The sequence below is a fragment of the Sorghum bicolor genome, chromosome 2, assembly GCF_000003195.3.
Source record: "Sorghum bicolor cultivar BTx623 chromosome 2, Sorghum_bicolor_NCBIv3, whole genome shotgun sequence".
Classification (NCBI taxonomy): domain Eukaryota; kingdom Viridiplantae; phylum Streptophyta; class Magnoliopsida; order Poales; family Poaceae; genus Sorghum; species Sorghum bicolor.
The window spans coordinates 63,460,463-63,471,213 of record NC_012871.2 but is presented as its reverse complement, the minus strand read 5'-3'; the positions used below and the strand labels follow the sequence as shown (position 1 = coordinate 63,471,213).

Below are 10,751 nucleotides of genomic sequence, written 5' to 3'. Positions count from 1 at the left end.
ACCATCTAATTATTATAAGCTATAAAAATAAAGTAAAATAAACAGGTGGCCAAGTGTAATTTGGGACAACGTGCCATGTCAAAATGCGCCTTGTAAAAGGAAACAAATGGCACTAAAGATTATGCAAAGTCAAATGTCAGTGTTGCGATAAACATAAAACTGAATGAAGGAGGTACACAAATTTATAATTTCAAGGTTAGGGACATATTATTTGTTTGCATGATTTTTTATATATTTCACGGAAAGGTGAATTTCAAAATATTTTCATACCCCCCCCTTCTCTCAATCTAGTTTAATTTATTGTAAATTTTATATAGACAATGACTTCTTTAGACCTTATTCACTTGATCTAAGAATCAAAAGGATTGGAGGGAATTGAGGGAGGATTTTAATTAGTAAGAGATTTAATCTCCCTTAGTCCCCTCCAACCCCTTGTTCTAAAATGAAACGAACAGGCTGTTACTGTAGTATAAGACCAATGCATTGCCTTGCATTATTTTGCTATATAGATAGATAGATAGTAGAATAGTTATAGAACTTGTGTGATGAATCTTTCCTGGAAAGTATGCACATCAAGAATCATGTGCCACGGATTAAAAGTTGTGAACCATATCCGAGGATGCTATTCCTCGAGAATCCAACGCCGTAAAATCAAGGGCCCGCTTCCTCACTGATATCATAATTATTATATCTCAACAAGGATTTCTTGGTGGCATAACCGCATATGGGTATCTTTCATCTATCTACTCCCTCCGTCCCGAAAAGAGCGTCGTTTTAGGTTTTTGTGCCACAAGTTTGACTTGATTTGTAGAAAATATATGCAATATTTATATCTCTAAATAAATTTGTTAAAAAACTAGACTTAAAGATCTTTCCAATGATATTAATTATGTACTATAAATACTAATATTTTTTTACTATATATTTAGTTAAAGTTATTTCTCGGGAAACGAAAACGACTGGGACGGAGGGAGTAGGAGATAAACGACCTCGACGTGCACGTATGGGTTTGAACATCGCAAGGAAGAAATTCTCCTATTATATGCCATCACCGGATTTTTAGTGCCGATAATGGCTTGCGGTACCGCGTGATGATGATTATATATTATAAATGTTTTCGAAAAGCTTGGCCCTTCCTGGAATATAGTGTTTCCATTATTCCCACCGGTGGAAATACCAGCAATACTCTGCATTATTATTCTGATGAGAAAGAATCATTGTGGTCGTACTGAACACGAGAATATCTCTGCATTATTATTATCTGGGCAGTCCATTCCTTCAACGCTAATGCGCTTTTATTATATTCGGGTGAGAATTATCCTGTGATATCTTGACGGCAATTGCGAAATTTTGTGTCGCGGAAAGCTCTAACGGAAATCTATTCCCCTCGCTACCTAAAATTGCGTCATGTTATTCTCCAGATCTTTCCTGAGGGGTTTCTATTTACAAAAATCCTGGTACCTTCCTTTGGATCGTATCGGAGAAGTGTCACTACAGTATACATGACCATGCAGCTGGTACTTCTCCAGTTAAAATTCATATACTCGTCCTTGATAAAAAGAAAATCACTCGTCCTCCAACTTTGTTTGATTGAAAAACTATGATTGCCCCAGAAAGAAAATAGAGAAATTAATCGTGCTCTAGATCTGTCCCTCCTACGAATTTCTGATGTAATAATCACCAATTATGTGCACAGTGCCTCCTTTTATCCATGCCTCAGCTCTTCTACCCTCGCCTCGCCAAATGCCTAAACAGGCTACCTGAGTGATTGTGGGGATATGAGGCTATACCTCCTTTTCTCGAACTCAACTAGTCTCTCTCTCCTTTTCTCAATCTCTTTTGTGGTTATGTTATGGTGGCGGCCCGTATTTAATAAGCGGTAATAATCTACGGCATCGTGGTTTAGATCCATGTGGTGAGAGTTAGCCTAAGGAATCCGTTGGATCTATGTGTGTTGAGCTGGTGGTAATCACATATCGTGTAGTCAACACGAACAAATCATAAAAGGCTAGCGGAGGTGCGTCAATCTGACTCTTACCTATCCAGAGTTGGGGTAAGGAGGCTATGAGCACACATGTTCAAAGGCTCTTGTTAGGTTGATAATGTCAACACTCATGGACGGCCACGCATTTGTTTTTCTCCTTTGAGGCATAAGTTGACAAAACCCTAGCACTTGGAGCTACTATAGAACCTTGAATTTATCATCCGTACCATTTCAGCAAAATAATAGTTTTTTTCTCTCAAAACAAATTAACATCAGCATCAGCCGTTTTTTCATTCAGCCAAACAGGGCAGGTTGCCTTGTATACGTTACCGCCTTATCGGTAAAACAATAAACAAATAGGTAGGCGAAATGACATACTTCCTCCGTCCACAAATAAGTGCACATCTCGTTTCCTGAGGAGTCAAACATTTTTAAATTTGACTAAATATATATAAAAATACACTAATATTTATCATATATAATATATATCATTAGATTGAGCATGAAATATACTTTCATAATATACTAATTTGTAGATAGGGATGAAAACGGTACGGTTCGTCTAGAAGGGTTCAGATCTTCGAGTCCGAATATTCAACATCCGATATCGTACCGTATCCGAATATTTAAATCATATATTTATGATGTCGACTTTCAATCATATCTTATCCAACATGATTGACATTATCCGTATTCGAGGCCTTGTTTACTTCCACTCAAAATCCAAAAAAATTTCAAGATTCCCCGTCACATTGAATCTTTAGACGCATGCATAGAGTATTAAATATAAACGAAAGTAAAAACTAATTACACAGTTTGGTCGAAATTTACGACACGAATCTTTTGAGCCTAGTTAGTCCATGATTGGACAATAATTACCACAAACAAACGAAAATGCTACAGTGTCGCGAAAAAATTTCGGGAAGAAACTAAACAAGGCCTACGAATCCGACCAGAAATATGAAAACAAATATGATATCAGTGATATCCGTCCGTATCCGATCTGTTTTCATCTATAGCCGCCGCCGTCCGATTCGGTAGCCATTGATGTACAAATACAAATATTGATATTACTATTTGATATATTTCTAGTCAAACATAAAAAAGTTTGACTCCTCGAGATACGAGATGTGCATTTATTCGTGGGACGGGAGCAGTAAAATTCATGTGGAATGGCTCCGACCCGAGTCCAGACTCCGGAGACGCGATCACACGACCAAACACAAAACATTCCGTCCGATCTGGACTGAATTGAGCGCACGGCGGCGGACGGCGAGTCCGGTTTTTATTGGCCCTGTTGAATGCACGAGTTGCCGATGGGTGTACGGTGTACCCATTCGGCCATTCTGGCCATCCCTACCGTACAGATGCGGCGCACGAAAGTGGTGGTGCCCATGCGACGCGAAGCCCCCCCGCGGGCCGCCGCCCAGGCGCGGGGGCCGGGGAGGAATGGCAGCATGGGACACCGGCCGGCGAGATCAGATCCAGAGCCCGTGCTCCTCCCCGGGCGAGCAGCGGCATGTGAGCGCGGTAGCAGCATGTCGCTCAGAGGCAGCGGGGATTAAGAAACTCCTGTGTCGTACGGACCTGGCACTTACTGATGTGATGATCGGGCGGGACGTGGCTGTTTTTGGTCTGTTTGTTTGGAACTTTTTTTCTAATTTTGATATGGTAATATTTTTATTTGTATTTAACAATTATTATTCAACTATAGACTAAGTAGGTTCAAAAGATTCGTCTCGTAAATTACAGATAAACTGTGTAATTAATTTTTATTTTTATTTATATTTAATGCTCAATACATGTGTCGTGAGATTTGATGTGACAAGAAATTTTTTAAAAAATTTAGATTTGGGGTGATCTAAACAAGGCCCTCGAGAACGGGGAGCATGATCGGGTTGTTCTTCCGACGTGGCTTGCGGCTCCGTCCTATAGTATTCTGGCAAGGGATTTTGCGGCTCACCTGATATGCCGGAACGGCCGGAAGATGCGACGGCGGAGCTGGGTTTCTTGACATTTGACACTTGCACGGGCAGGTAACGCTGTTTTCTGGTCACTCACCGTCTCACGTCCTGCAAAGCTTGTTCGTGTGTGCGTGTGTGTTGGCTAGGAGAAACAGAGGCACGCAGAGATAAGAATATTAAGCTCTGGAATCCAGCATGTGAAGCTGTTACGCGAGCAGCGGGGGCGGAGGCCGCTGGTTTCACTCGAGCCCACAGTCTGGTACTTGGTTCAACATAATGGTTTCACCTCTATACAGCTTTTGACTCCACTACTCCAGCAGTACATTCAACGAAACCAGGACAACTCCTCATAATTGTCGCGCTGTTTAGGAAGTCAGGAGCATCTGAAGATCACGAGAGCTGAGCAGATGTCCGTTCCGTGGCCACCTCCAGCATGTCAAAAGGACCAAGCTGAATTATGGCCATCTGTCTTTGCCACCAAAGCATAGGTAATGTGCACCATCGACTTGCCGCTGCGTCACTGCCTGCCAATGGAAGTTACTTACAATGCTCAGTAAGATTACACAAGCAAATTGGAATTTGGAAGAACCAACATGGCAACACCCTCTACGGCTCTACCACCCCTGCAAACTACAACCCATTTTTAAACCAAACTCTGATCACATTAGTAGATGCATGTATAAAGGAAGAAGATATCCAACCGGAAGTTACCATTTAAATTCAGAGCTACAAATGCTACAATCTTGACCTCGGACCACCCTTTCCTGGTATCTGCAGGGCATCATAATGGCCATAACCATGATAAAGAACTTGGATGGGAGCTTCTGTCCCATACTCTTGGCCATACTCAGCAATCGCTATTAAACCACCAGCTTCTTTATCATGCATGTAAACGGTGATTGGCATCCTGAAAATGCAATAATTGTATTCTTATTACTTTGATATATCATGATTATGATGAAGGATCACCATAAAGAAGCCAACCTACAAACGGAATTCCCAAGTATATCTTCTGAGCTATAGTGAATTATAGTGAATTAACAACAGATTTTGGTCCACGAGATAACTGAATAACTCTATCCAGTGTTAACATGCAGGTGTTGCAGATGACATTAAATGAGCACTACAAGAAGTACAGATGGAACTAACATATCTGACAAATATGCTAAAATAGCAAATAGTATCAAAATATTCAACATAGTGGCTAACACTCACTGAAGAACATGTGAAGCCATGAACAACTCTGGCTCACCTCCCCAGACATGTGGCTTCCTAATCTGAGATACGTACGTATCAAAGTCCCCCTCAACAAACCTGAAAACAATGCACAATAAAATACAAGTACAAGAATATGGGAATGAACAAGCAGCATGATTAGGGAAGAGAGAAAATAACCATTCAGTCTCTGCTCGCCTCTTGATAAATTCATCTGCAACCTAGTAATAGTGGTAAAGTTCATACAAGGGTTTCAATGATGAAAGGGCAATCACTACATATCTAGTGTTTATGAACTTTAGTAATTGAAACCATGAACCTGATAGCAAATAGTGTACATGTTACCTTTGTTCTCAACTCATCAGCTAGCTTTCTTTGATGATCCTCATTAGGTATGGGCTTCCTTGACCTAATGCGGGCACCATGAGCCACAGAACGGAACAAACACCTTCCATCACCAGGAATGCCTGCAGGTCATCCAACTATGAGTGCCTATTTGATGTTATACTTAAATCATTTGCAAACTGTGCATTTATTTTAAATGAAACTTTCGCAATCTCACCAGTAACAGAATAATCTGTGTAAACCTTTTTCCCATGAGATAAATTTGTTGATGACTTGTCAGCTTCGGTGCTATCTATGTTGTTGTTCACAGGACCCTCAGCACTCGCCAGCCCAGACACTGCAAAACCTAGTCCAGAGACTACACATCCTATTCTTTGTGGCATACTTCCCAAACTCCAGCTTACACTAGAAACATTTTGGTGGGACAGTATATCAGACTTTACATTCAGGATATGCCTTCTTGCTGATAGTCTGCATTTCAAATGTTGCTCTAAACCGACAAAACATGTCACATTTTGCAGTTGAGATGACTTCACGTTCTTCTTAACAGAGAAATCAACTGAACCTATCCTTGCATGATGCCTCGCAGCCTGTGAGCAAGAAGTACTCCATAGATCTACTCTTTGAGTAAAACTCCCTTGTAACTGATTAAATGGAGAATACATGCTGCACGAAGTAAAGCTCCGCCAGCAAATATTAGGCATATTGATAAGCATTAGATTCAGGTAGTATCAGGTGTCAACTGAAAAGTATTTACAAGGAATCATAATTAGTAATCAGTGGGATATAATATTATTTGGCCAAATAAAATAAGATGACACGTAGAAGTGAAAATATAGATAACCTAGAAGATTTGTGACACACTTGTGTAAATAGTAGCGACAATCAGAAAAAGAGAGAAGTTAACATTCCAATGAAGTTATAGGTAAGGTAACAAATAAAAAGGCAATAGGCACAGAAAGCTTCAAGGATTAGGCCTTGTTTGGATGTTGTCGGATTCACTTCAATCCATGTGTGTTGGTGTGGATTGGGGTGGAATTTAGTTCAAGTTCCACTCCAATCCACCTCAATACATGTGGATTGATGTGAATCCGACTACATCCAAACAAGGCCTTAAAGTTTGTCCACACACGACCAGCCACACTAATCTTTGGAAAAGAACCACTTTATTTAACAAAAAAAAAGACAGAAATGGCCTGTTACACCCTTCCGTGTAGGATTCACCTTTGCCACCTTTATGAATTTATTATAAGGATACAAAATATGCTAAACAGCACCAAATCCCCGATATATGAAACATAGACAGCAACCTACATCCAGGTGACTCATTACTCATTAGAATTCGTGCATATTAAGCCACTAAACAAGACTTAGCATCAGGGGTGGACCCAGTAAAAAGACTACACCCGATAATTTTTGATAAAATAATGAAATTCGGAGCCATAATAATGATACATATTTATACACCTGCAACTAGATTAGATCCGATTACAAATAGCCAAGATAGCTTAGGTTAGGCTTGGGGTGCTCGGGTTTGCACAGCAGGGAGGGAATAGAGGGGGGGCGGGCATACCTGGTGGGTGCTCGTTGCCGGAGGAGGGACTGAGCCTGACGAAGACCTGGGAACCTGGTGTAGGGCGGCGGTGGTAGCCGAGTCGTCGCCGAGAGCGAGTGAGAGAGAGGGAGCACGCGGGTAAACTGTAAACGGCAGCCGAGGGTGAGCGAGCAAGCGAGCGCGCACCCGCAACGGCCCTTCTCCTGGGATAATGGGCCGTTCCCTTCTCTTTTTTTTCCAAACGCGGGTAATTCGTGCATTTTCTTTCTTTCTCTTTTTTAGCCTTTATTATTCTTATTGATTGATTTTTATTTTTATTTTTAAAGAAGATTTGCATTTGTTCTTCTCATAGAACACTGCCAGTCACTACCGTAACATTGTTTTAATTAGTGGCATCATAATAATATTTATTAGGACATTTTTATTTTATTTTAGTTTTTTATCGTTACACTTCAAACATTTTTCTCTGTAACATGTAACAATTTTTTGAGGCTGATTTTTAAAAAAATCTAGAACACTTTCCTTTTGAACATATAGCTGTGGAGAACTTGTCTAGCATGTACAACGACTACTAAAGTTAATGCTTATATTTCTTCTAACGTGCCTCAAAATAGTTTGTTGTTAAGCTGAGTTAAATTAAAATTTATTATTTGTCTATTGATTTGTCCTACTATTTCTTTCATGCTCGTTGCGTTGAAAATTTTGAGGCATTCAACCTACTAATTTTTCATACTTTTATTGCTTTTAAAGTTTTGATGAGGCACTCGTAGCAACCCACCAGCATCTGAGTTGAGGCTATGCAAGATAAGTACTAAGAATTAGTAGCAAATCAAAATAATAGGTGGTACATGGGTCTAAAAGGGAAAGTTGAGCGATTTAAAGTTAGGTTCATATCAAAAGGATTTACACAATGACAAGGTGTTGATCTCATGTCTCCAATAAAAGGTTCATTTTAGAATGGTCATGGTGCTTTTAGCTCATTATATCTTGATGAAATTACATCAACGAATGTTGAAGGCGTGCTAGAGGGATTTTTTAGGGAAGGCAAGAAGAACATACGGTGCAGATCAAAAAATAATAAGTCTGTTTGATTGAGCTTATCATCGAATTTATCGGTCATTTAACAGTGATTTTTTCTTACAATAAATAAGCGAACAACATCTTCACTCTACTTTTGAGACAAGTGGACTCGATATTTATGGACTTAAGCAAATGTCACAATAAGCTTTCATATGTTCAGTGATTAATCTGATAGTATTTATTATGCATCAAAATTATTATATATATTTGATGATTAAAGTTAAAAGTATACATTTCAAGAAAACAGACTCACTTTTTTTATTATAAAAAAATCTTCATGACGCCGACATGTAGACCGACCCAATCCCAACTGACAAAACTTGGCGATCTTCGAGCTGGTGCCGTGCGATTTCTATACACCACTATCATATCAGTTCCCATGCTCAGTTGCTCACCGTGCGATTTTTCTACACAATCGCCTCGCAAAGATTCTCGCTGGCCAGTTGGAGCCTTGGAGTTGGAGGAGAACAGCCGCGATCCGCGATGGCTTCTCCGCCGCTTCAGCTCGCCGCCGCGCCCTTGCTGCTGCTGCTGCTGCTGCTGCTAGTAGTGGTGCCGGGCACAGGGTCCAGCCGCGTCTTTTCGGTGGCCGACTATGGTGCGGCGGGCGATGGGTCCCATTACGACACGGCGGCGATTCAGGCCACTGTAGACGCCTGCGCGGCGGCGGGCGGGGGCCGCGTCCTTCTCCCAGCGCCGGGCGACTACCTGACAGCGACCGTCCACCTCCGCTCGCGGGTGGTGCTGGATGTGCCCCCCGGCGCGCGGCTTCTGGGCGGGACCAGGCAGGCGGACTACCCGCCCGAGTCGCGCCGGTGGTACGTCGTACTGGCCGAGAACACCACGGGCGCCGGCGTCACGGGGGGCGGCGAGATCAACGGCCAGGGCGGGGCGTTCGTGGTCACGCCCAGCGAGGTGAAGAACGTCATGGTGAGCTGGAACGCCACCGGCGACTGCCTGGGCGATGAGTGCCGGCCGCGGCTTGTTGGCTTCATTGACTCCAAGGATGTTAAGATCCACGACATCACACTCAACAAACCCGCCTACTGGTGGTAAGCATTTCTTGCTCCATCAACTTCATCGATCAATTCACGGAAAAAAAAAATACTGATGGCTGCTATTTTTACTCTAAAACCATAGTTTGTGGACAGGAGCGAACAAATCTGCCTGATTATTCCATTCCAAAGATGCTAGAATCATCAAGTTTTTCCTCTGTGCCCTTGTTGCTCTTAGGACATATGATGAACAGAAGTAGACAGTGTTTATTTGTCAGTGTACTTGGGCAAAATTAACAGGCTCTACACTTGCATTGCTCGCAGTCTTCACCTTGTCAGATGTGACAACACTGTCATCCACAATGTGTCCATATTTGGAGATTTGAACAGTCCCAACAATGATGGCATTGACATTGAGGATTCTAACAACACTGTCATAACTGATTGCCACATAGACACGGGAGACGATGCTATATGCCCAAAGTCGACCACTGGACCGGTTTACAACTTGACGGCAACAAACTCTTGGATCCGGACTAAATCTTGTGCAATCAAGTTTGGAAGTGCAAGCTTCTTTGACTTCAAAAGGCTGGTTTTCGACAATATTACAATAGTTGATGCACATCGAGGACTTGGGATGCAGATCCGGGATGGAGGTAATAAGCTACAACCTGCGCTTGTCGGTAAAGCAAACATCTTATTGAATGTGAATGACACACTAGCACTTTAACTTTTGCAGGGAATGTGAGTGATGTCATGTTTTCAAACATTAAAATGAGCACCAGGTACTACCATCCTTTATGGTGGGGCAGAGCCGAGCCAATCTACATCACAACTTGCCCAAGGCACCCAGATTCAAAAGAAGGCACCATTTCAGACATAAGATTCATCAACATCTCATCGGTATCAGAAAATGGTATTTTTCTGGCTGGATCGAAGCACGGGCTGCTCCGCAACCTGAAATTCAAGAACATAGACCTTACCTATAAGCGGTGGACAAACTACACAGGGGGGCTCTATGATTACAGGCCTGGGTGCCAGAAGATGGTGAAGCACAAGACTGGTGGCATGATGCTGGAGCATATCTCCGGCCTGGAGATTGACAACGTGAGGATGAGATGGGCAAGAGGAAGCCTGAAGGGCTGGAACGTTAACCCTATCCTCTTCCGTCCGTCAACCATTGACAAACTGTCTTTTCATGACTGGCAGTCAGTGGATGTTCAGTAAATTTAAGTGGCACAATTGTACTACGTGTGTATCTATCTGAATAAAGGGGTGATTCTTTTTGTGAAATACTGAAATGTGTTAATAAGCAATCCCAACAGTGTTTAAGCTTCTGCAAATGGTGTGGTTTGCTATAATGATTATAATGATTCTGAATTCAAATGTTCAATTATCCAAATGTGGTTTGCTTTGTGATTTTATAATGATTCTGCTACAATAATGTACCTGATCTTTGTCTAATTTTCCAATATTGTCTGAATTCAAATGTTTGATTAATCCGATTCTAAGGGTCATGCTTTTTGTGGTGTGAGGAAAGGAGTTCTTCACTTGGTTCTATGTTCAAATTGCAATGTGAACTTGCAATTAGAATTATGGACAAGTTCTGTAGG

At 41.7% G+C, this 10,751-nt stretch overlaps 2 protein-coding genes across 4 annotated transcripts; one reads left to right on the top strand and one right to left on the bottom strand.

Moving 5' to 3' along the window:
* On the bottom strand, positions 4,117 to 7,290 carry LOC8055871 (OTU domain-containing protein At3g57810). Of its 3 annotated transcripts, none has more exons than XR_002449641.1 (7): positions 7,082 to 7,258; positions 5,726 to 6,250; positions 5,509 to 5,630; positions 5,344 to 5,384; positions 5,201 to 5,262; positions 4,660 to 4,855; positions 4,117 to 4,472 (listed from the first exon to the last, which is right to left on the bottom strand). XR_002449641.1 is itself a non-coding variant. In XM_021452231.1 (7 exons), exons 2-6 carry the CDS (start codon positions 6,171 to 6,173, stop codon positions 4,684 to 4,686), a joined length of 882 nt encoding a protein of 293 aa, XP_021307906.1. In that variant the 5' UTR covers position 6,174; positions 7,082 to 7,290; the 3' UTR covers positions 4,117 to 4,472; positions 4,660 to 4,683. The 3 variants fall into 3 exon arrangements, 2 of the variants coding, with proteins under 2 accessions (XP_021307906.1, XP_002460450.2); XM_021452231.1 differs by having other exon boundaries at positions 5,164 to 5,262; positions 5,726 to 6,174; positions 7,082 to 7,290; XM_002460405.2 differs by having other exon boundaries at positions 5,164 to 5,262; positions 7,082 to 7,253.
* LOC8064845 (probable polygalacturonase) lies at positions 8,384 to 10,565 on the top strand. Its single transcript, XM_002462519.2, has 3 exons — positions 8,384 to 9,195; positions 9,463 to 9,794; positions 9,878 to 10,565. The coding sequence occupies exons 1-3, from the start codon at positions 8,627 to 8,629 to the stop codon at positions 10,363 to 10,365; spliced, it is 1,389 nt and encodes a 462-aa protein (XP_002462564.1). The 5' UTR covers positions 8,384 to 8,626; the 3' UTR covers positions 10,366 to 10,565.